This window comes from Bacillus rossius, chromosome 17 (assembly GCF_032445375.1).
Source record: "Bacillus rossius redtenbacheri isolate Brsri chromosome 17, Brsri_v3, whole genome shotgun sequence".
Classification (NCBI taxonomy): Eukaryota; Metazoa; Arthropoda; class Insecta; order Phasmatodea; family Bacillidae; genus Bacillus; species Bacillus rossius.
The window spans coordinates 18931169-18957723 of record NC_086344.1 but is presented as its reverse complement, the minus strand read 5'-3'; the positions used below and the strand labels follow the sequence as shown (position 1 = coordinate 18957723).

Below are 26555 nucleotides of genomic sequence, written 5' to 3'. Positions count from 1 at the left end.
CATAATAAGCGCTAATACACCAAAAAGGTTAGGTAGGCGATTTTTTTCCCTTAAATTGTTCTTAGCATGACGACTACTGGTGCACTTACCTTATATATATATATATATATATATATATATATATATATATATATATATATATATATATATAAAAATAAAACAAAGTTTAAATATTTTTTTTTAACCTATTTGCTATCTGAAGGTGATATGGAGTGCCAATTACAGAAGCTAATTTTAGAAAAGAAACAAAAAAAAACACTAAAAATTGACATTTTGGAAACTTTCAAAACCCTCTCAACAACACGCAACATTTTCTGTGACCTTCGTGACCCGGCAGACACGCCGCAGAGTAACCACTCACCCTGAGGAAGTCCCCGGACTTCTGGAGCAGCCAGTACACCGCGTACAACTCGCAGAGGTGCGTGAGGACGGAGCGAAGCGAGTCTGATATCTCCAGCGACTTCAGCGTGTCTAGGAACGTGCTCGCAAGGAGGCATCGACAATGTGCCTGGAAAAAAAAAAGCGCATGAAACTCGGTGCACGTTATAGAATTGCAACTTTCAAATCTCGAGTTGTAAGTATATCGTAAGGGGTAAACCGGCTGAAAGAGAGAAACACAATTTTCTAAATAAATATAACTCACTGTTGAAATAATCACACCATAAAGGAAACCTGTGCATGTTAATGTTTCTTAAAACAATTCTGCCATTTGGAACAGGCAAAATCTCTGAACGAAATATGGAATTCATAACAGGTAGCGCATTTGATGCAATGTTACTCGTATAATACTGGTCAGCCAGATTGGTGCAATATAGCATATGGCATATAGCTGTATAGTACAGCACATTCCACATAATCTGAACACTATAAAATTGATTTTTAACAGTTATTTACATTAATAACTGCACAAAAACATACAGTACTAGAATGTTAGAACGTACCATGTGTTACACCTGTTCTGATATGGTAGAAAAAGTATTCTCAGGTTCTATAATTTTTTTACCCCTAACTTATCACCGTTCCTCAATATATACTTTTAATATATAACTATGTAAGTAAAAGTATGACATGTAGTAACTTGGGAAACTTAGTTTGTGCAATAAATATTAGAGGGATGTATGTTGAGATCTAATCCTTCGAAGAGTAGATTTAAGGTACTCTTTATTATTCCAATTTGATGTTCACATTCATGTAAAATGAAGTTTAACACATTACTAATTTTTACATTTTCTTGAATAGGAGAAAAAAAACTTAGTATTTAGAATACTGAAATACCAATTCATTCAGAAAGCGCCTTTTCCATTTATGTAATGATTTGAAAACATTAACCTTAAAAATTACTTAGAAAATGGAAAGTTTTGCTGTTTCAAGGAAAAAATCTGATGTAAAAGTGAAATAAGAATATCTGGAAGTAGCTATTACAATCACTTAACTGCAAAAGATTTAAGGAGTGTTTGGTTTCGTAAAGTAATTTTTTATTAATATGTTTTTTAATGTACTTTTAAGAAAATTTAATTACTTAAAGCAAGAAAAACACTGCAAACATTACTGACCCAAAATTAATAAAAGGCTTTGCTTAATCCATTCTAAGGTGGGAAATATGTAATTGAATTGCAAGAATGGTTCCAGGATTGCACAAATATGACTATGCATAAATATGCATAACTTATTATTTTGACTTCCTGTATGTGTGTGTGTATGTATGTAGGTGTTAATGTGTAGGCTTCCTCTGTTAACATGTTATTAAATTCAACCAATTTAGAAATGAAACATTGTCTCTTGTAAATTCTTTAAATAATTCATGCAATAGGGAAATTTGATTTAATGTAGTTTTTTGAACATACGCCATTGCAGTTTTGCACCGTTTGTCATACAAAAATTTCGAAAATTTCAAAAATAAATAAAAATACAAAATTTATCGTGGTTGTACGTCTTTCAGACTGGACTTTTGTGTATTTCATAACTTATTTTATTACAAAAACTGGCACTTAGCTAAGGTCCTAAATGACAAATTCTTAATAACTTTTTAAGATGACATTAATGACCTTTTTCTTGCCCTTTTAATTACTTATTATAACTATACATAAACAGGCTTGAACAAAGCAAATAACTACCACATAAAAAAGTTAAGTTATTTTTTTACTTCTCTTACAAATCTTATTTAAGGTAGTACAGGTATCAACCTTTAAATCACGACAATGTTCAACCTATTTGTTACATTAAGGCAATAAAGAAGTTTCAATCTAGAGTAGCACAATTTAATGACTTAAGGGTCAGTCTCATATGCCATGTTGATATTTTTTTAAATTTTATTGTCATTACTATTAATAAAGGGCTATTTGTAAATCTTAAGGGGCCTGTCTCATCAGGAGAATATCTGTGTTACTGAGGGAGGATGATAAGCGTGACGCTTGTTGGTGATTCTAGCAATGAATAGCCTCTAAGTGGAAGGCTGTGGACTAGCGCAGTCTTCTCGCTTGAGTGTTGGCCGTAACATTAAATGGCGGAGTAATGAAGAAAGATGTCTACAAATACAGTTTAAAAAGTGAATCTGGAAACAAAACTACTTATCGGACCTCAGAGAATTCTTATACGCTATTTGCAAACAAACCCCACTCGGATATCTTGAGCAGTTTTCAAATCGCGTTGTTTTTCTCTAAGCTCTGTGCACCGTGTGTGTCCGGACAGGCGGAGCCCTTAACATGACATCTCCCTTGCATTTATTGTTCTGTCACAAAGTTTTAGTTCTTATCTAATTTTACCATGATGGTGATGGATATATTTCTTTAGAATGTTATTAAAACACAGACTGTTAAAAGTTTGATATGTACAGCTGGCTTACAAACTTAGGAAATGATGCGAGTTCAAAGTATGTTGTAGTATGAAAAGTGGAAAGGGTACAGGTGGATTTTTAGGTTATGAGAAGACACATCGGCAGAAACGAAGATCCAACTATATATCGGCAAAATCGACTTCTGCCAATTTGTATCAGCACAGCTCTAGGAAAAATCAAAATGGCGTACGAGACAATGAGAACTTAACTAAAAATAAATTGATAATTTATGACTTTATTATGACATACAGGAACTCTTTTTTAAATTAGAATTTCGGGGCAGGGGGGGATTTTGGTGATATTCGTAACCTAGCACAGCCCCTAGCGCAGGCACGGCCATAAGCAACCACCCACCTCCGCGCACTGAGCCAGCTCGATGGACGTCATGTTCCACGCGTCCTCTGGGGACGTCCCGGACTTGATCCTGCTGGCCATGTTCCCGGCAGCCAGGCGTATCTTCCTGCGGGAGCATCACTGGCACTCACTCCACCACGGCTATATGGCCTTCACATCTCACTGACAAGAGACAAGATTTTATGGTTTTATCTTTACTCCCATTTCGTTTTTGCAATACAGGAATTTGGGGTTATTGTTTCTAGTTTTATAAAAGCTGTTTTGTAATACTTAATCCAACATAAATGGTAAAATTTGTATGCTGCATTTTTATCATAAAATAATTTGTGTCAAGTTGGTCTAAAACAGATACATTCAGAACAATAAAAATAAATCCCGTGGATTTGTGGTATGAAAGTAATTCAGTACGAGAAGCACAATAAAAACAAATTAAATTTATTTTTCAGATCCATGCACTTTGGTCTCTCTCTTGCTCTTGCTCTCTCTCTCTCTCTACACTCACACACCTCTTTATCTCTACCTTTCTATATATCTCTCTCTCCCTATATCTGTATATCTATATCCATCCATATCTCTCTATCGATATTCTTTATATACCTGTATCTATACCTCTTTACATGTCACTCTATAGCGATGAAAATATTAAAACTCCATATAAGCTATATTTTTTAACTATCTTTATTACCTGTCACAGGTGTGACATACGTATATAAAAACATGTGCATATTGGAATGCATCGTTGTGTCAGAATTTCAAAGCTATCATAGAAGAACTTTCAAAGATTGAAGATTTTGAATGAATGATTTAAATTTTCCTTTATATAGAGTGTTTGGTAACATAAAACACGTGTTGTGCTTATCGTGGGATTCGGTGGATGGATACTACTCCTGCAAGTAGTAATCTGGCAACACTGTCCGTTGGTAGAGCAGCGGACTTCAAGATGGCGCCGCGGTAAGCTGCTTGGTAATTTTGTCGGTGATCTGGCACAGTTTTTAAGTATATACATCGCACCCACCCGGCGGCCACGTCCTCGTGGGCCCGGATGATGCCCTCCACGCTGCGGTCCCACACGCCGGAGCTGCGGTGGCTCGGGTGCAGGTACTCCACCGTCGGCGTGAGCTTGATGCCGCTCGCCGCCTGCTGCCACGACTTCATCAGGAACCTGCGCACACGCACGTCTGCTCACTCCGTCGGCTGGGAGGCCTCCAGTTCACCGATACTAGACTGCGGAGTGTCTCTTTCCACCAGGTGTTTATTCCCAGCGGATAAAAACCATGGTGTATTTCAACTGGCCGAAACTGAATGTCTATTTTCATATGATAAAACTGTCTAGATTAGTAAAGGGTCGAATCCAAATTTTTCCCAAATCCAAATAACACAGAGTACCTCCAATCCACCACTTGAATCTAAATTAAACTATTGCATGAAGAAAACCCTTAAAAAAAACATATTTACATTATTTAGGATACAAACAATTTATTTTTGTGTCCCAAATGTTCCCTGAAGTGCCAAACAAACATTCTTATAGCATTGTAGCTGGAGGCAAACTAAAGTGTGTATTTTTTTGAATCTACTGTACAGATTAATAATTAAAAACATACACCTTCTAAACCAGTTATGTCCAACCCGTTTAAAGTCACTCCACAAATAAATATTGTCAGGAACACTATACTGTATTGGTATAACCAAGATTTTATGGTGTTATGAAAAAGGACTTTTCGTCATTAAGAATTGTGGATTTCGTCTTTATCGTCATAAAAAATTAAAACACATGTAATAACATGTACACACCTAGCAGAGCTGCCTTGATCAAATGCTTCAATAATTCGTGGTTAGAGACTTAAAATATGCACATTAAACAATACTATGTTGAGAGTACATAAAAAATTAACAACTAAAATATTCAGTATTCTTATGCAGGTAAGTACTGTTCCTGAGTTCAGGAGAGAGTCTAAATTAATTAAAATAGAAACTACAGTTAAACTTTTGTTCTATAAATGCAATATAATTAAGCTCAGGAAAAAGCCACCATTGTCAGCAGTTCAGCATTCTCTGGTTTTAGAGATCTTCTTCTGTCACTTACAACTACAGAATACTTAGAAAAAGATCTTTCTGAGTCCACATTCGTTGCAGGTATCCATATTAACTTTAAAGCAGCAGCTGCAAATTCAGGATAATCCGCTTTCATTTTACATAGTATGTCCACCATGTCTATGTAGTTCACATGCGGTTTCTTCTGCTCTTGGGAAACCAGGTTTTGGAGTGTTATGTAGCCTGTCGCTACAGAGGTCTTCTGCACCTTGCAAAGGAAAGGTAGGTTCCCAATATGTTTCTGGAATTCTTTTTCCTCCACACGAATGTTTCCTACATTTTGAAGATTCATTAGAGCGCTGATTCCCAGAAATAGTTGACGAGATGGATGTGTTCACCAGATCAATCAGTTTCATAAGACTGAGTTTAGCTGTGTTCTTGAACTGCTCTTTAAGGGCTGCAGAGTTGACAGTTTTCATTTCAGCCAAAATGTCTTCAACATTTTCAGGAAATATTCCCTTAGCCAAGACATCAAGAGTAGTTTGCAGTTTACTCAATTTTGTGCACAACTGATGAGCAGTAGGATACTTTGTTCCTTCAAGAAAATTAATTAGCTCTACAAAGGTGTTACAGTTTTGAGCCACAAATGTAAGAGTGGCCTCAAGACATTGTAACTCTTCCTTCTGGAGTCCCTTGATATATTTAACACCAGAGTTATCTTCGCTAAGCTGCTCAAAGAATTCCACAATGTCGTGCAGATGGAGTGCGAGGTATGATACAGATTCAAACCATGTGTTCCAACGTGTAACAACTGGCATGGGGAATAACTTGACCAGAGCCTTGTTTTCTCCATGTTTCTGGAGAAGAAATTGAAGGTATGCATGCCTCCTCTTTCTGGTGTTAAGAAAGGCCATCTTTACCTTACAAACGAAGAGGTTCAGTTCTTCCAAGTTGTTTTGCCATATCTGCCCAACAATGTTTACTTTATGGGCCCAACATTGTATGTGGTACATGTGGTCACCAAATACACCTTCAAGGGTGCCAGCAGATTTTGTCATGTACCTGGCACTATCTGTAACATACGCAATTATGTTTTCTTCCTTGACTTCATATTTGGAGCATACATCAATCACTGCCCGAGAACAACAAACAGCATTTGCTGCATCAAGGACACAAGAAGCCCCTAAGATAACATCTTGTTCAGCACCTGGTTTCAGAATTTTAAACAAGATGTTGAAAACACAATTATTACTCTTGTCAGTGGTTTCATCTGCGAGTATGACCACATCTTGCCCCAAGAGCTGCTGCTTGATTTCCACTTCTTTTTTCTCTCTAAGTAGGGGAATGTACTTTTTCCTCATCCAATCCACTGTTGGAAGATCACCAGCACCACTTACATGCTTCTGCATCCATGCAGTCAGCTTGCTGTTGTCAAGTTTCTCAAGAGGAATACCTGCAGCTACAAAGGCTTCAACAGTTTCGAGAACAAAATCTTCATTTTGTTTTTTTGCGCATATTTGCGCCACTCCTGCTTCTGGGATAGAAAGCTATCGTTTCAAAGTGCATGGGGATCGTTTAGCTTTTACATGTTTGTCGCTAATTATGTGCTTGTTTACCGTGTCCTTACGTTCATGCTCCAAACGGCAATTACAATATTTACAGAAAAGTATTTTTCCGTCACTGACATATAATCCCTCATTCTTAAACTCGTCAGCACGTGATGCCGCAGTAGCTTTATTTTTTGGCATAATTAAGAAATTTAGCTTTCATTTATGCACGTCATTTGTAAACAAAGCCCGGAGGTACCAAAAACTAGTATTTACTGAAGTTTAGCGAAAAAATAAACCGCGGGAAGCCTACTTTTTACAGGCGAGAGAGCCATATACCCGAAGTAAAAGGTTAGGTTATGTCAGGTCAGTGAAATAAATGTTTTTATTTATTTTCCGGGAGGGTTGGGTAGGTAAGCGTTATTTAAAATATTTGATGACCGTAAAATAAATAAATCCTTGCAATATGGTGCTTTTTCATTACCGATCGGAAAACTTCGATTATGTTACGATTTTGGCTCTCTCGCCTGTGAAGTGTGAAATGAAAATGAAGGCTTCACGGTAAACTGCTTATTCAACAAGCACACAAAATTGTGTTACAGTGAAATTTCATTAAATATTAAGTGATCATTAAATATCAATGTTCGCTTTTATTTTATTTTCATACGTATTTATTTAATGAATGCAGTTTTTGTTCACGTGTATTTTTCAAAGGATACAGCAAACAAGGCGCTGAGATTTTTCACGTTGTTGTGTTTGTTAACTTGTTAATTTTAGTTTACGATCGTCAGTTGTTAATATTGCGTGATCTCTAGTGGCTAGATGCGTTTAAAAACCCTAACCTAACTCCGATAACGATCTTTTTTTTGTTCGTGAAATCGTCAATTTTTGTGATATCTTGTAATTTTTTAAGATGAATAATTAACGCATTAAATAACCACCACACTGCAGTTGGATGACGACCATTTCTTCTACAAACAAATATGGAATTTTTGTCAATCAACCAATAGTCGGTAGTAACGATTTAAATCAATATTGAGGTGTTTATTTGTGGTTAGAAAACATTTCACATTTTTCGCGGTTTGGGATGAATTTCGCGTGAAAATTCGCGATTTCGCATAAAACCATATAATCTTGGCTTTATGTATTGGTTGCATATACGTAAAGTGACAGCAGCCACTATTATGAAGCCTTCATATTCTCACACAACTATTAATATATGTTTAATATATATGTATATACACAGAGTATTTACTTGAATATAATGCTATGATTTTTACCAAAACTGTGGAAACTTAAAGTGAGGATCACATTATAATCACAAACTTGTACATTGCCACTGGGAACAGCTTAGCTGAAAAACTACAGGCTCTGCCTCTTCAAAATGTCACTTGTGTCACTTAAGGCCACTCTTAATTGCTGCCTCCTTAACCTACACTTAGTTCTCAAACTACATGCTCGGCTTGTTAATTGCCTCACTTATGCCACTGTAGTCCGTGGCTTCTGAACCTCTGTACAGGCGTGACAGATGAGAGATGCAGGAAGGAGAGGTACAAATGGAGTTAGTCACTGGGTTCTCTCCGCTTCTCTTCACTGTGACTTCTAGGAAGCCACCCCCTCCCAGACCACCGTATGTCAACACATTCTCTTCTTTCTGAACAGCTGCCTTTGAACTACAGTCATAAAACCAATTTTTTCTATCCAACTGCAGCTTGGTGTTTTTAAAGAGACCATGTATTTATTTCACTCCACTGACGAATTTAACACCAGAAAGGGTCTAGTAAATATGGAATAAATTAAATAATTTAAATAATTTTCAAGTGCTATTTACAATTTTCAATCTTTAAAGTCTTTTTCATTAACTCATAATCAAAAAGTCTGGGGTTGCATTTTATTCAGAGCCGCATTATTTTCGGGCAAATATTTAATGTATAAATATTTTTAATGGTATTAATTTTTGATAAATGTTTTTTATGAGAATTATTTTGTGAATTTAAAGTTTCTCTTTAAAAAAAAATTATATGACATTAAAAAATGTCGTTATATATTTAGTATTAAATCTAATGTGTCTTGCACTAGAATTAGTAGCCAAATGATATCTGGCCCAGGAAAAGTTTTGGAATTTATAAATTTCCTCATTATTTTCCTTTGATTACGTTTCTTATAACATGAGATGTTGCACTGGACAGTAAACCTGGCCGTCTGCAGCAGCAGCACGGTGTTCTCCCCCTCGTAGGTGCAGGCGGCCGTGACGAGGCCGTACGTGGCAGGCAGGTTGCTGCACGTCATGTAGCCGTGGCCCCCGCACGCCAGGCGGCACGTCTCGATGGCCGTCGCCGCGTCGGACGAGCACACCGCCTTCAGGCAGCACGATATGGCGTGCAGCTGGCGGGCAAGCACAACAGCGACATGTCACCCCGCGAACCCTCCAAGCTAGGCCTGCGAGAATCATGGTTTCTTGAAGCGAGGCCAATGTCAAAATCTTTAAAATATTCATGAGGTTGAATTGAATTGCGAATATTGTTCTCGGCAAAGCTGTATCACACTTATTTTTATAAAATGCAGGATTGAAGTTTAAAAAAAATAATCATTTAACATTTATTTTATGAACGCTCAATAATAATATTATCCTGAATATTAATATTATGGTTATTTTATATTTTTATTAAATGATGTTATACATAGGATCTAACTGGTTAGTCATTTATTCAGTTCAAACATTACAAATGTTAAACAACTTCAATCATGTATTTAATAAGATACTAGCATAAGTACTCGACGTTGCTTGAGCTGAACACATTTATGAAGAGGCTTCTTGTAGTGTAATGGGGATGAATATTTTAGAAATCTCATGATACAGTACGAGAATGGAAATGAAGGACGGTTTTCCAAAATCACATTGACCTTCCTCGCATTTCAAACGTCAAGTGTCAAAATATAATGGAGATTGGAGTGCAACGGTAGATTTGAATAAGAAATACACACACACATACATGCATACGCATACACACACACAAACACACACACACACACACACTGTAGTTACTCTTTTGTTGTAATCTTCTCTGTAAATGTTTAGTGATTTTGTGTACAGTTTTTCCTTCGTATAATTAATTAATGTATTTATATGTGTTTCGTCTTTTAAGTTGTCTTTTTTAAATGTGTCTTTGTGTATTTGATGTACCTGCTCCTCGAGACTTGACTGCTGGCAAGCATTTAATAAATTTAATTAAATAAACAAAATAAATAAGCAAGTCCAAGATTTTATGGTTTTATTTTTCATTCTATTCATTTTTAAATCAGGTGATTTCAGTGTTATATTTTTTTTATTTCTAAGAAAACTGTTTTGTAATACTTAGTCCAACAAAATAGTGGTAATATTTATGTGCTGCATTAATATGCACAATAAAATAATTTGTAATAAATTAGTCTAAAACAGATAAATTCAGAACATTCAAAATATAACAGTGAGCATTTGTGCAAGTGATTCACTAAGAGGTGCACAATAAAAAAAAGTAAATTTATATTTTCGAATTATGCACTTCGGTACATTTTTTTGTCTGGAAATAACGACATTATATAAATTATGTTTTGGTTAAATGCTACTTAATTCCATTATATAACTTGCGTTTTGGTGCAAATTGGTGTATTAATGGGCATTTCGGTGTTAAACATTGTTTTGACACGGTTTCCGGTGTTATTTTGGTTTTATCGCAATTCACCATGTAAATAAGTTTCAAAACCACCACGACCACGACAGTCACCCGAGCGGCGGACCGGCGCGAACCTCCGACAGCTCTCACCTCGGGCAAGCGATCCAGGTCGCCTTCCTCGAGGTCAGACGTGACGTTGTTGTAGATGTTCCAGAGGCGGCGGGCGGCGAACCGCATGGCGAAGCAGGCCGCGATGTTCGGGAACAGCTTGTACTGCTGCGTGCGGTAGTCCATGATCTGGGGTTCCGGCTCCCTGCGGCCGCAACACCACAAGGTACCTTCTTCAGAACCTTTTAAATGGAAACTTTTCCAACTTTGATGCAGCTCAACTTCGAAAACCAAAAAGTTTTTACACTCCCAGAAAATTAAATAAGTTTTTCCTTGTTCGACACAAGCATGAAGATTCACCAGGCTTTAAGCGACATACCTTCGTTACAGAATGACATTTACAACTTTCCCTGGTGAAAAAACAACAAGCACAGGAAAATAATAGTAATAGGGTCAATTTCCAACCGTATGTGAATCTCGAATTTGAATCGAATACACCCCTAAAATCCAAATCTAGGTGTCAAAGGTTAAAAAATAAAATAATGTACATTAAATCAAAAATATTAACTATGGTGTTTAATGGTTGTTTATAAACTAAGTTTCCAGAACCAATACATATTGTAATTTTATTTATATAATTACATTTTTAAAGTACAATATCTAGGGGAATGGTAACAGGATAGGCATGAAGAAAAAAATTCATGTAGTAAACTTCAGAGGTTATCATTGTTTTTTATTTACTCTATTTCCTCTAATATTTTTCTTTGATTATTTTTCCTTGAATACTGAATGCTTCGAATACTAAGGAACTCATGGTATTTGAAGATATAATTGGCCCAGTCCTAAAAAAGACAGATTGTTCAGCTGTTTCAAGCCACAATTTCTTTAAGGTTTTTTTTTTTTTTTACTCTTCTAATGCACAATTTTAATTCAACAAAATACCAGTTGATCTGAAATCCATGGCACATATGGTAATTTTTAGAGTTATAGAATTTCATTATTGTATTTCATATTATAGTGTTAGAGCTTAATTATTTTTTTTTCCTCTAAAATTTTCCATGATCACTTGCCGGGTTTAATCGACCTCTAGCAACTCTGCAATGTTGTTTTCGCGTATGACAGAGGAAACCTGCAAGAATATCTTATGCAAGGCTTCCAGACGATGTTCATGCATGGAGTGCGTCAGCCGCACATCACAAGCCGTCACAACCGTCCAGAGAAACTAAGGGCATGGTGGCGAATAATTTTGCTGCCCCCATCCCTATTATTTAACGTGCAACTTTCAAACATACGTAATTAAAACAAAAAAATCTAAAAATTTGTCGTAACTGTACACGTGATCACCGCGTATCGCATGACTGTTAATGTTGCCTACAAAGTTTATTGACAAACTCTATAGACTCGGCCAGATCCCACCGGAGCACGGGCCCCCCTCCCCTCGAGCCGCCCCACGCACCCCGGCTTCAGCTCGGACTGGCGTCGGACGGCGCTGTAGCGGACGGCAATCGTGACGGCCTTGGCGAGGTAGCTGGCCACGTCCTGGACGATCACCACCCGCACGAACACCATCGTGCCGTACGTCAGCTTGTCGCTGGGCGACTTCACGTACGTCCCGTCCTGGGAACAATGCAGTACCCACTTGCAACACACAAGCCCGCTGGGATACATAACATCTGGTGCAACTGTTACAGGATGTTTCAACCTTTCAATAAAAATACAATTAAATTATTTTTTATATGTAATGAAAAAAAATTCAACTAAGTACGTATTAGATCTACTACGCGCAATAAAGTGTCTTTTATCATACATGAAAGCCAAAACCTTTTCAGAGATAATTTGCACATGATTTAAAACAAAACAAAAATTTTAATTTGACATGCGAATATAAACAGTATAAAGTGACGTGAAACATCAAAAAACAAAATGCAAGTTACAAAAAGGCTGCTGGGAATTTAAATTTTGTGACTTCCAACACAGTTAATGTTTATTTCTAGACTTTTTCGTGAGTTTTGTTACTGGTCCTCCAGTTTCGTTACTTCTTCAAGAATTTTGTGACCTGCAGACACCCTGCATAAGAAATATTACAGAAAAAAAAATATTTTTCTTAAGTTATTTGTTTTGTACTTACGAAGGGGTGAGAGAACTTGATAGAAGCCGCCTCAGGTACAGCAGTTTTCAAGTATTAATAAATTTTTAGCTTTTATTATTGGAAATTTGCCTTTTTTATAGCAGACAGCACACACAAATAGATTTCCAGAGACCATTAAAGAGTGACGTGATAATATTACAGTATTACAATTGTAGTACTTTGAAATTAATGAAATACTTGAACCCAATAAGGGACTGTTTCTGCAGCCAACTTGGTATCGCATGCAGAGTTGGTAATTTAATTTTCTTACTATTAATTCATTAATTATTACTGCAAATTTATTGTACTCTTTCTCTTGCATTTGTTGTTTGGTCACAAGTATTTTCACCAAACATTTATTGAATGTTATTTTTGAGTTTTTTATTACTATACCTATGATAATATTTAGTAAATATTAGTTTAAAAAATTTGAGACAAAATGCACAATGAAAGAGCACTATTGCAATTAATTTACAGGAAAATATTCAAATAATTGAAATGACAAGAATGAAACATCCAAAATGGCCTATACGACCAAGCCTTAAGGCATTCTATTAAAATATATTGTCGCGTAGCTCAAAATTATCATTAATTTATTTAATTAGTTTATTTGTTGAAAATACAATTTTAAATTATTTTCGCTAGTTCGGGACTTGGTTTCCCTCACGCTAAGATGGGGTAACACCTTTGTTGGATTTGGGTTTTCGGGGGGGCTGGAAGAGTGCGAGTCTTGCACGTCTTTGTCTGGGAACGCAGGCGTGACCGCGTTTCAGCCAGGCCAGCTGACACGTTGTTTGCTGCAGTTCCAGAGAAACGCGGCGCAGACTTGTTTGTCGTTTTTTTTTGAGGCCAGCTGAGAGCGCAGATTGTGCGCAGTCGCCGTGCGCAGGCGAGTGTCGCAATCTAGCGGCCGGTTTTCTGACTACGTGGGCAACCTGGCGCGGCCGACCGCGCGGCCGGCTTGTTGTAATAACTTTACGTGTTTGTAAAACACAGGAAAACTTCCCGTCAGGATGTTTTCCCCGTAGGGGTTTTGCGGCCAAGAAAATAGCTTAAAAGAGATGTAAAATGTTTTCGCGGGGCGGTAATCCTGTGGAAGGCTGTCATGCTGCCCGGCCGCGCGGCGACTTGGTAATGGTTAGGTGAGTGCTATCGGAAATGGCGCCTGAGTGATGCCGGACTCTTAGCCTTCAGTGTTTCTTCGTAGTTAACTTTAAAAATTCTCGTTTGGTGTATTATTTGCTCTTATAAATAATTTGTTCTTAGAAACTTAGTGGTTTTAACGTGTAATACGTTGAGCACTACCGTTCCCTTTTTATTTTCAAGTATAACTCGGTAATTTGTTTGCATCACGATCCTTGTCTTTTCATGTAAATGATGACGTTATAAACTTAAACTAAATAATTTCTAAAATCCGTTTCGAGGTAGTGGATGTTCTTAATAAATTTTAAAAATGAAGTTGTGGAAGAGCTAATGAAGCTTGGTATCACTGGGTGGCCTGGAGGAAATTATTACGATTATGTTAATGTGTTAGTACTACTAAGAAAATCTTATATATGGTTTATTGTTTTTCTGTCGGAATATCTATAAGGCTGGTAGCGGACATGGAAGGTGCCTCATTATTTGTCAGCTTTATTTAATTGTTATAAATAAATGTGATTGTTCTATTGTTTTTAGGTTACTCTTATTTTTTTCTCAGTATCCTGATTTTCTATTCTTGTATAAGAATACACCTACTAAGATTCAATCCTCAGTGAGATGCTCTATGGCTAGTTAATGTTTTGAGTTTCTTATGTTCAGAGCTACATTTTTGAAGAATTGAACCCCCCCTCTGAAAGTGAGACGTGACAAATGGTGGAGGCGCCGGGTAGTAGGTATAAAGAATGTTGGGATACTGAAAAATAAATTAAGATAAGAGTGTTAGGTGTGGTCTAACATTTTGATTTATTTTAGTGAAGAAGAAGAGCATGCAGTGCAGCTGGTGTATTAAGATTGATGTGTTTATAGGATTAATTGTTTAATGATAATAAAATTTATTTTAGGTTATTTCAGGAAACCAGTGGGAGACCAGGGATGGCTGTATTTGTCTAACAATAATTAATTTAAGGTGAAATGTGAAATGTATGCTTAAGTTAAGGACTAATGAAAATAATTTAAGGTGGAGTCTATTAGGGATGGCTAGTAAATACACAATTGAAATATTGGATGACAAAGTAAAAAACCCTGAGAACAGTGATAGTAGTTCTTCGTCAGATGATGAATCATTGAAAGTGTTAAAAGATAAATTAAGCGACATAAAACCAGAATTGAAAGATCAGAATTTAAACATGGAGACAGGCAGGTGTTTTGTGGACCCGGGATATTTTTTTGGAAAGAGATGTGAGGAGGTTGAGGAATTTTTAAAACAGTTTCGCAGAGCAGCCAAGGTAAATGGGTGGAATGAGCAAAAATGTTTGTCATACTTGCCTACATTTTTGAGAGGGCCTGCTTTAAAATGGTATGACAGCTGTGAGAGCACATTGGAGAATTTAACTACATTTGAGGAATTAGCAAATAAATTAAGGGATGCGTTTGTGAGAGTGGGTCACATAGAGGACTTAGAGTTAAGATTGCAGGCGCGAGTACAAGCAGTAGATGAACCTTTCGAGTCATTTGTGTACGACATATTGAATCTTTGTAACCGACTTGATGCTAAGATGAATGAAGCTAGTAAGGTTAGATATGTATTGCGTGGGTTAAGGCCAGACATTGTAGAGAAAGTTATGCTTTTCCCAAACAATACTGTGGAACAGTTACTAGGTAATTTGAGGAATATTGAGGCAGGTCTGTATTACGCTAAAAATCATGAGAGGACACAGTGGGTAAATTCGAAACAGGAACAAGTACCTATCAGAAATCTTAAAGAAATTCAAACACCAGAAAGAGAATTGTCATCTATCAACACGAGAATTGAGGACAGTTTGATAGAGTTTAATAAACAATTAAAACAATTACGCGGGGAACTGGATACCATGAGATTACAGGCACAACCAAAGTCACAGTTTAGAACTCAGGGAGGAAATTACAAAAATAACAGTACACTAACACAATACCATCGAAATCAGAACAACAATTTTTTCAGGCAGACCCCAAGTAATTCATTTCCAAAAATAACTGACAGACCACAGTGGACCTCAGATGGTAGGCCGATTTGTTTAAAATGCAAACGACCAGGTCACTTGATACGAGATTGCAAAACGTCACAACAGGGAAACTAAATAGGGCGAGAGTCGGTCGGGGTGACAACTCGTCCCTTGTTAACCAAATGTCTCTTTTACAAAATGACGGTATTTTAAGTCAGAAGACAAAAATGTTCGGAAAAGAAATCCCCGTTTTTATCGATACAGGAGCTGCGGTATCACTAATTGAGGATAGATTAGTACCGAAAAGTTGTTGGAAATCCGCAGAACCAAGAGGTTTTACAGGAGTCTCAGGAAGAGTTCAGAAACTTAATAAGATGGCCAAATTAAGATTTAAATTAGGACAGTATGTTTATTCACATGCGGTAGGTCTGGTGGAAGCCCCAATAAAAGGGATCATTTTAGGATGTGATTTTTTAACCAAATATGGAGCAGAAATTTCTTGTAAGGGAGGCCAGAAAATGTCATTGACCATAACACGTCCTGATTGCTTCGTAAATACCACAAATACCGAAATAAGGGAGGTTAAAAGCCAAACCAAAGTAAAAAGAGACAAAATTCAAGTAGATCAAAACCAAAATCGGGTTAATCATAATGTAGGTCAGGATGGAACACAGGAGTTAAGCCAAATCGAGCCAGAAAATATTTTCAGGTTAGGTTGTGTGACAGTTCACAATCATGTTAGAGTAGAGCCAAGGATGCATCATCTTATCGAAATTAATTTTGAAGGAAATAATTTACCTGATGAGGTGCTGATAGAGCCTAAGGAGGATATTTACAACAGATATTCTGTACTTGTACCTAGGAGTATTGTAAACAGAAAACAGCATACTCACATTTGGGTTACTAATACTACTAACCAGTCAGTTACTCTTCATAAGGGAATGAAATTAGGATATTTAAATGAGTTTGAGGAAACACCCAGTATCGAGAACAAAGAAGTAACTAAGGTATTACAAGCTAGAGATAAAAATAATGTCGATTTTGATGTGTCTAAATTAAACATTAATCCAGAGTTACCAGAGGAACAAAAAAACAGACTGGTAGAGTTGTTGTATAAATATCAAAATGTTTTCAGTTGGGACCCCAGCCAGATAGGGAGAACAAAAGAGGAAGTAGTTTTTCTGGATACAGGGGACAGCACACCCATATCATCTGTACCTTATCGAGTTTCTCCTGGGGAACGGGAAATTATTCATAACATAGTACAAGAACACATTAAAAATGGGATTGTGAGACCCTGTGACACGAGTTGGTGTTCACCAGTTGTTCTTGTTAGAAAAAAAGACAACGATTATAGGATGTGTGTGGACTACCGTCGTTTTAACACTATTCTTAAGGATAATAAATACCCCCTTCCTCGAATAGATGATTTCTTAAGTCACTTGACTGGTGCTAAGTATTTTACTCACTTGGATATGAATTCAGGATACCACCAATTGAGAGTAGCTGAACAGGATCAGGAAAAAACTGCATTTGTTACCACCGATGGTACTTTTTGTTTTGAAACCCTTCCTTTTGGTTTGAAAACCGCTCCGTCAATTTTTCAGAGATACATGGATAAGACTTTGGCAGGGTTAAAGTGGGGTTCATGCTTAGTCTATTTGGATGACATTCTAGTAGTGGGCAGTACGTTTAATCAACATCTTGACCGATTAGAACAAGTTTTTAAAAGGATGCAAAATGCTAATTTAACCTTGAAACCGTCAAAATGTACCTTCGGTTATTTTGAAACCGATGTGTTGGGACATTTGGTTAACCATGAAGGGATTAGACCCCACCCCGATAAAGTAGTAGCAGTGAAACAATTTCCTACACCTAAGGACCAACGAGGGGTGAGAAGCTTTTTAGGCCTAGCTTCTTTCTATCGTAAGTTTATAGCAAATTTCTCTCAGATTGCGAAACCCTTGTCGACATTGCTAAAGAAAAATGAAAAGTTTATCTGGACCGACAAGCAAGAACAAGCATTCCAAATTTTGAAAGAAAAGCTGATTTCTTCCCCCGTGTTAGCTCACTTCCAGGAAAACCAGCCCATTGAAATACATACAGATGCTAGTACCTTAGGGATAGGAGCCACATTGTTACAAAGAATTGATGGAAAATTACAACCTATTGCCTATGCCAGTCGAACTCTCACGTCAGCTGAGACTAGATATCCTATAACTCACCTTGAATGTTTAGCCTTGATTTATGCTTTAGACCAGTTTCGGCCTTACATTTACCTGAAGCCATTCAAAATTGTAACCGATCATCATAGCCTATGTTATTTGAATCGTTTGAAATTTAATGCTCATAGCGCAGGAAGGTTAACCAGGTGGGCATTGAAATTGATGGAGTATGAGTACACTGTATGTTATAGTAGTGGAAAAACTCATGTACATGTAGACAGTTTGAGTAGAAATGCTGTCAACACAGGGACAGCCCTTGACGAAGAAAAATCCCTTGAGTTACCTGTTTTTGTGATGCATGATGTGGATTTAGCTAAGCTGCAATATTCTGATGTGAGTCTAAGACCTTTAATTTCTGAGTTGACTCAACCGTCAGGAATCGATAATAAGTTAAGCCGACAAGCGAAAAATTTTTCTTTGCTGAATGGTGTTTTGTACAAAAATAACTCTAACCCAAGTGGTAGAGACAAGCTATTAGTAGTCCCAGAAAGCTTAAAGGCTGAAATTCTGAGGGAAAGTCACGACAATCCCACTTTTGGCGGTCACTTAGGAGTAGTTCGCACCGCAGACAAAATTATACGTCGTTATTATTGGACCAATATGCTAAAAGAGATTCAGGCCTATGTAAGGAGTTGTAGGGGATGTCAGGGGAAAAAGGGAGTTCCTCAAAAGAAAGCAGGGTTATTAGAACCATTACCTATCTGTGAACCTTTCGAACGTATTGGTGTCGATATTTTAGGCCCTTTTCCAAAAACCGTGTCAGGAAACAAATACATTCTTGTTGCTATTGATTACGGTACTCGATGGGCGGAGACTAAAGCCACCCCCACTAGTAACGCCAATGACGTAGCTAAGTTTTTACTAGAAAACATAATTTGTCGCCATTCTGTACCATGTTCCATATTGACAGATAGAGGAAAAGTTTTTACTTCCAAAGTCGTTAATGAATTACTTAGGTTAATGGATGTACAAAGTTTGAAAACCTCAGGATACAGGCCAAACACAAATGGATTATGTGAAAGATTAAATGGAACAATAGCAATGATGCTATCTCAGTATGTGGCATCCTCACAACGTAATTGGGATGAATATGTACCCTTGGTCACTTTGGCATACAACACGGCGAGGCAGGAAACATTAAAATTTAGCCCATTTGTGCTCATGTATGGTAGAGAACCTGTATTACCCTCAGATGTTCAATTAAGTCAGCCTGTAGAAGATGAGGACAGCCTTCGACTGCGTACTCGTTGGAAGGAGATCCTGCGACAGTCCAGAGAGAATTTAAAGAGACAACAGGGTATCGATAAAAAAAGGTATGACCGCAGACGACGAGCGGTGACCTATAAGATAGGACAGGAGGTTATGGTGTACACACCTGTTCGAAAAAAGGGTTTGTCAGAGAAACTATTGCATAAATGGTTCGGTCCTTATGTTGTGGTGGACAAATTGTCTAATAACCTGTACAGGTTAAAGAAGACGAGTCGAGGCAGAGATGTTTACGAAGTTACAAACGTAGAGAGAATGAAACATTTTTACAGTGTATAAGTTATGATAAGTTATGTAATAGAGATTTTTTTTTGTGGTTGTGGATAACTAAATAAAACAAAGAGAGAGAGAAAAAAAAAATAATTCGAAAGTTTTGTAACACTTGTAAACAAAAATCGAGCCTGTCTAATATTTAGTTTTGTATAGAATTTTTACAGAGTCTTAAGGCGTGATCATCTTCCGTACTGACGATGAGGATGCTACACATCGTCCTGGTGCTCCTGCAGCTGGGAAGCAGCAGACAACATCGACCGCTACCTGAAGGAGCAGTGGGGGTGGTTGCGGGAGCGCATTTCGAGCCGATACCTCAGGTAACATTGTACACTTCATCGGTACCAGTAAATTTTAAGGTTGCTTGGCCAATGCAATTAGATGACATTCAGGATAGTATCAAAGATATCACTTCTTGTCCCTCCAATAGTTCAAGTGAATGGTGTGTTATTTTCAAAGAATTAAAACATAGCTTAATTTATACTGACATGCTAATTAATAAGGTAAACGAAGCAGCAGGGGATGACGTATTGGATTTTCAGTCTCAAGTTCGGGAAAGACGAGGGTTAAATTTCATTGGAGAGTTTTTTCATTGGTGTTGTGACATTGCCGTCAATAGTCAATTGAATAATCTTTTCCTAAATGAACAACAAATGTCAGAACACATAAACAAGATGGAATCACAAATTTTAAACACTCATGAGGCACTGGCAAATATGAGCAACACTATTTTTGTTATAAACGAGGGAATGACCGGAATTCTAAAAAGAGTACAATCAAAATTCACAAATTTGTCTGATTACTTAAAAGACCTCCGAGAGACTATGGTGACTAAGTTTTCAGGAATGGTTCAAGACATAGGACATTCATTCCAGTTTCAGGTACTGTTGGCCTCTCAATTAGCCAAACAAGCGCATACATTTACAAGACTAGAGATTCTGGACCAGTGCCGGTCAAATAAAATACCTGCCATTGTAGTTACACCAGCTCAATTGAAAGAGAAATTAAATATGCTAAATGAAATTCTTAATAGGGATGGTTATGCGTTGTCCATAAGTGTATCAGAAGTTCAGAAATATTTTAATTTACCCATTTGTAAATGTCAAGTCCACAAGGAAAATTTATACCTTCAAATTAAAGTACCAATTGTTAAACTAAATTCCAATTGGAGATTGTTTCAGTTCGTCGCAGTCCCATTTCAGTGGAAGAACTCAACTTGTCATTTGGATCATGCTCCGAATTTTCTGGCAGTGGATGGAGACCATCTAATCACTATTCAGGGTAGAAATTTATTAGATTGTAGACCATTTGAAGATAAATTGTGTTTTGTTCCCAGGTTCTCCGGAGATACCCTAGGTAGTGCTTTGTGTCCAAAGGCTCTTTTTCAGGGGATTACCGTTGAAAATCTTAGTACCACATGTGCGTTTCGATGCCATTCCGGAAACCAACTGATGATCACCCAGGCTGGACCAGAGCGGTACTTCCTAACAAACCCGTCAGGAAAATTAGACTTGCAATGCATGAAACATAACAATGAATCTTTATTTTTAGGAAGTGGAGACATCCTCGGAGCTGTAGATATAGAAGTACCGTGTGATTGTCGTTTGTATTTAAACCAAGAACTTAAAATTAACGAGTTGTATCCATGTGATGCGTTAACAAAATCTAAATTTCAATTGGTACATGTAATACCAGCTGCTTGGACGAAGTTACGTAAATTGAAAATTTTCCCTCATCCTACGTCAACACATACAGTTTTTCCATCCTTAATGGATTGTTTAGATGAAAATTGGCCAACTCTAATACCACATTTAAATTTTTCTTTGACAAAGTTTGAAACCCCTTTAGACCCGATTCATTTAAGAGAACCAGAAAACGTACCAAGATTTGTAATGAAAAACTTACAGAGTATTGCGCTTTCCATTGTAAGTAGTGTATTATTATTTATTATTATTAAAAATCCATATCTAGTAGGTATTGGAACGCTACCAAGAGTATCCGCCTTGGACAATGTTACTACCCTTGGCATAGAAATAAGTGTAACTGTAATTACTATATTGGTAATAGTTGGAATGTTTTTAGTTCTGTTATTAAAATATCTGAGAAATCGGAAACCCCTCAGTATGTCTGTAGAAATCTCGACTACAGTAGAAAATGCTGTTCCTTCTACCAGTGGAAAGGTAGAATTAAAAGACATACTAGCCAGAGATAATGGTTGTGTAGCTAAGTTATCCAGTGAAACTGGGGAGGAATTGAAAGTAACCATTTCCATTTGTGATGATCAGTAGTGAATGAATTTTGTTCAATGTAAAGCTTTACCTACGATTAGAATAAATTAGAATTTGATTAATGTTTATGTGAAGGGGCATGCGCCCATAAATAATTTTTATAGAACCAAATAACGATGGAGGGAGAATACCAGGTTCAATAAGGGGAATTATGACGTCAGGACTAATCATTGAGAAAGTGGGTGGGATCCTTTCCGTATTCCCATTTTCCACCATAAACCCCCCCCCCCCCCCTTGTGTTTTTATTATTCAAGAAGTGACATTGATAGTTTTCGTCAATCGAAGAGAATGACTTTTGAGGCGGACTTGTTAAGGGTAATTTCGAAAGGAGTGCTGTGGTGCAGCTCCATCCAGAACTCTTGTCCCTTCTCGAGTTGGGAGAAGGCGCGTCGTTAAGGGTCAGCCAGATACCACGTGGGCCAGTTGGGAGAAGAGGACCTGCTTCTACCCATTGCTGCGGGCTGGTGCCCGTATCGTCGAATCGTGTGGTGATGCACGATTACCAGGAGTATCAGCGGTTTGGGAGTGGCCACGTCCAAGGACAGTGATTACGCATCGTGATAGGGTGTGGCCCCCCAAACAACAAATTTATCGAGAAGACTAGAATTATCCATCGTTTGAAACTACTGACCTGGCGTTCAAAACAAAGTGTATAGCAAGACAAGGCCAGTGTAGTTATAAACTTTCAACCTACACGTGGACACAGTCAAGTTTTTGTTGTAAATTTTCCTATTAGGTACCTTACCTTATCCTTCCTCTACGAAATGTGGGGGGTAGGCTTTTCTTCAAGATGTTGAATATTGCAGATGAGTTACGAGTTTAGTTTTTGAATAGTTACTTGTTTTAAGAATCTTTAAAAGTTATTTTTGTGTTGATACCTGGTATGACCCTCCTTGGTTAGTTGTGTTGATCTATGTTGATCTCATGAATACTTCTTGATAAACACATGAAAATATGTCATTAACTTAAGTAAGATAATTTAATTGTTTGATTTGTTCACTATTATTTTGATGTTTGAGAGTTTTTTTTTTAGTTGTTTGTAATTGTATGACTCCTGATGCTGCTCATGTATTTTGTGTAGGAATGGTGTCGTGTACCGTGGATGACGAGCAGTTGGGATGAACGACGTCGGGATGGACCGGCTGGGAGAGGCAGAAGTTGGAGTGGGGTGTGATTCTGCAGCTCACAGTTCCGCTGGCTGTTCCTGTCTCTGCCCTGAGTTGGTGCATCTCTTCGCCGTATCCCTCCTGGCTGCTTGCTGTCCCAAGCAGTGCTAACATGTGAAATTTTGTAAAACACACTTGTCCTCCGAGAGGAAATTGTCAATAAGTGCTAGTAGAACTTAGAGTTGGTATTTATACCTAAACAACAACCACTGTAATCACTAATTTAAATTTGTAACTGGATCACATAGAAATGATAGGGACAATTGGTTTTTTTTTTTGAAGCAAACTTAAATATTCCCCAAGCATTGTTGTAAGCTTGTGGGGCACAAGCTCCTGCCGCCCGGGGTGATGTCGCGTAGCTCAAAATTATCATTAATTTATTTAATTAGTTTATTTGTTGAAAATACAATTTTAAATTATTTTCGCTAGTTCGGGACTTGGTTTCCCTCACGCTAAGATGGGGTAACACCTTTGTTGGATTTGGGTTTTCGGGGGGGCTGGAAGAGTGCGAGTCTTGCACGTCTTTGTCTGGGAACGCAGGCGTGACCGCGTTTCAGCCAGGCCAGCTGACACGTTGTTTGCTGCAGTTCCAGAGAAACGCGGCGCAGACTTGTTTGTCGTTTTTTTTTGAGGCCAGCTGAGAGCGCAGATTGTGCGCAGTCGCCGTGCGCAGGCGAGTGTCGCAATCTAGCGGCCGGTTTTCTGACTACGTGGGCAACCTGGCGCGGCCGACCGCGCGGCCGGCTTGTTGTAATAACTTTACGTGTTTGTAAAACACAGGAAAACTTCCCGTCAGGATGTTTTCCCCGTAGGGGTTTTGCGGCCAAGAAAATAGCTTAAAAGAGATGTAAAATGTTTTCGCGGGGCGGTAATCCTGTGGAAGGCTGTCATGCTGCCCGGCCGCGCGGCGACTTGGTAATGGTTAGGTGAGTGCTATCGGAAATGGCGCCTGAGTGATGCCGGACTCTTAGCCTTCAGTGTTTCTTCGTAGTTAACTTTAAAAATTCTCGTTTGGTGTATTATTTGCTCTTATAAATAATTTGTTCTTAGAAACTTAGTGGTTTTAACGTGTAATACGTTGAGCACTACCGTTCCCTTTTTATTTTCAAGTATAACTCGGTAATTTGTTTGCATCACGATCCTTGTCTTTTCATGTAAATGATGACGTTATAAACTTAAACTAAATAATTTCTAAAATCCGTTTCGAGGTAGTGGATGTTCTTAATAAATTTTAAAAATGAAGTTGTGGAAGAGCTAATGAAGCTTGGTATCACTGGGTGGCCTGGAGGAAATTATTACGATTATGTTAATGTGTTAGTACTACTAAGAAAATCTTATATATGGTTTATTGTTTTTCTGTCGGAATATCTATAAGGCTGGTAGCGGACATGGAAGGTGCCTCATTATTTGTCAGCTTTATTTAATTGTTATAAATAAATGTGATTGTTCTATTGTTTTTAGGTTACTCTTATTTTTTTCTCAGTATCCTGATTTTCTATTCTTGTATAAGAATATACCTACTAAGATTCAATCCTCAGTGAGATGCTCTATGGCTAGTTAATGTTTTGAGTTTCTTATGTTCAGAGCTACATTTTTGAAGAATTGAACCCCCCCTCTGAAAGTGAGACGTGACAAAATTACATATATGCCTTAACTTAAAAATGGTTGGTTTTTAAGGTGGCATCTTATGTGTTTCTACGCCTGAAATCACTGGTTGACGATTGGCCAAAAACATTTTATTACCATTATTGTTAAATCATAGTTAAGATACACAGACGCACACCATTTTGAGAAGGGGACCATCATGCGAGCTGTTGGATCACTTGCCTCCTACCAGTCCCATTAGTGTTTCATTCTCAGCTGGGCCGAATCTGGATTTTCACAAGTGGGGAACATGGCTGACTGCGTGAGTAGGTGGGATAACGTGTCCCCCCTCCCCCCACTTACCCCTCCTTTTCCAACACATTTATTCTATTCTCATCCCATCACCCCTCATAGCCTCTGATGAATTTGATGCCAATTAAATTAAAGCCCATGCAATCATTCATTCATGAACAATCTAATGAACAATGACTACGTTCCAGATTTTACGGTTTTATGTTAGGTCAATTTTGTTTATAAACCAGATTTCTGTGTTACTGCTTTTATTTCTGTACACTGTCTTTATACATAAAAACAACGTATTATTCGACAGATCCTGTATTAAAGGAAAATATTTCTTAATAATACTCATATAATTGAAATAGTTTTATTTTGATTGACATATGATGCACTTATACAATAAATTAATTAGTAATAAGCATGTCTAGAACAGAACTACTAAAAAATAAAAATAAATCGAAAATTTTTTGTGCGTTTGAAAAATCTGCCAATGCAATTACTGCAAAATAAGAGAAAAAACAAAAAAACAAAATCAAATAACATAATACAGTAGACTCCCGATTATTCGGGGTAATGACTGGCAAGAGGTCCACAGATATCCAAAAAAACACTGCAAAAGCAAAGTAAAAAACCTTAAAAAATTTTTTATCCCAACTATCTAGACAAACACTGTAACAGACACCCCTCGAAGTAACGCCCTGCCTAATGCGTTCCAGTAAAACAGTGCACTAATCAAAACAGCATTAGTCAAATGCATTTTTTCAATAAGAGAGTAATTTAAAGAAAATAATTTGTTTTCCAATCAGGTAAGTGTGCTTGCTAGACTAACATCTTAATCAAGACACTACTCCAATTAAAATTATTATACAGTACTAATATACGTACCTCTACATACATTAGCAGTACATTTAAATTAATTTTAAACAACATTTTGAGATTGAACAGACTAAAATTAAATTTAATAATTCATGTACTGCATTGTTTACATAATAAGGATTGGGCATAACATTCCTATGTAGGTGCTACCAACATTTTTCTAAGTTACAAAATAATGTTTTTGATATAGGAGATATATTTCAGTTCTAATAAGACATAAAAAAGCATTAACTTAACATTTTCTATTATTAGAAAGATTATTTAACTTGTTAACTTGATTCCTGACTCTGTTGTTTACTAGATGAGTTTCTGCCGTGACTTGCCACTAGCGCATCCTAGCACGCACGAGGTGAACTAGCCCTGAAAGCTTCTGGCTTCTCTCTCCGGAGCGGCTGCTGACATGACTCACATGCGGGATGGCTGACACTCGGGTGTCATCGGAAATAAACATACAACGAAGGGAGCGAATAACTATTGAGGAAAAAGCTAAATACTGTTTGATGTTTCATCACATTATTAATTTGTTGCACTACTAATTAATTTCATTGGATTTAATGTTACACAAGTGTTGTTACCATTGTGCGTGCACTGAAATAAAAAATTAAAAAGTCAAAAATTGTTTATGGAAGTGAAATATACCACGGTAAACCCACACACCGGATAATCCGAACCCGGATAAATGGAAGTCTACTATGCTATTTTTTTCCCAATTCATTTAGTTCATTCATTTAGGTACAAAATTAATGCTGAATTTACCACAGTAAAAGATAAAATTGTTGTATTTGAGTCACGTTACGTCAAATTGCT

The 26555-nt window shown here is 37.3% G+C and overlaps 2 protein-coding genes across 2 annotated transcripts in view; one reads left to right on the top strand and one right to left on the bottom strand.

The window, feature by feature from the left end:
• LOC134540864 (probable peroxisomal acyl-coenzyme A oxidase 1) overlaps window positions 1-26555 on the bottom strand; it is a 68513-nt gene that overhangs the window by 10483 nt on the left and 31475 nt on the right. Inside the window, exons 7-12 of the mRNA XM_063383877.1 lie at window positions 11983-12143; window positions 10569-10731; window positions 8960-9150; window positions 4203-4349; window positions 3188-3293; window positions 362-508 (exon numbers count right to left, since the gene is read on the bottom strand). Of these exons, the coding sequence (XP_063239947.1) occupies window positions 362-508; window positions 3188-3293; window positions 4203-4349; window positions 8960-9150; window positions 10569-10731; window positions 11983-12143 (915 nt within the window). The remainder of the gene's footprint in view (window positions 1-361; window positions 509-3187; window positions 3294-4202; window positions 4350-8959; window positions 9151-10568; window positions 10732-11982; window positions 12144-26555) is intronic.
• LOC134540862 (uncharacterized) lies at window positions 13654-22351 on the top strand. Its single transcript, XM_063383876.1, has 2 exons — window positions 13654-13796; window positions 19694-22351. The coding sequence occupies exon 2, from the start codon at window positions 19738-19740 to the stop codon at window positions 21823-21825; it is 2088 nt and encodes a 695-aa protein (XP_063239946.1). The 5' UTR covers window positions 13654-13796; window positions 19694-19737; the 3' UTR covers window positions 21826-22351.

Bases quoted from the DNA above. Each gene is read 5' to 3' on its own strand.
- LOC134540862 (XM_063383876.1), top strand. From the start codon at position 19,738: ATGAGGATGCTACACATCGTCCTGGTGCTCCTGCAGCTGGGAAGCAGC.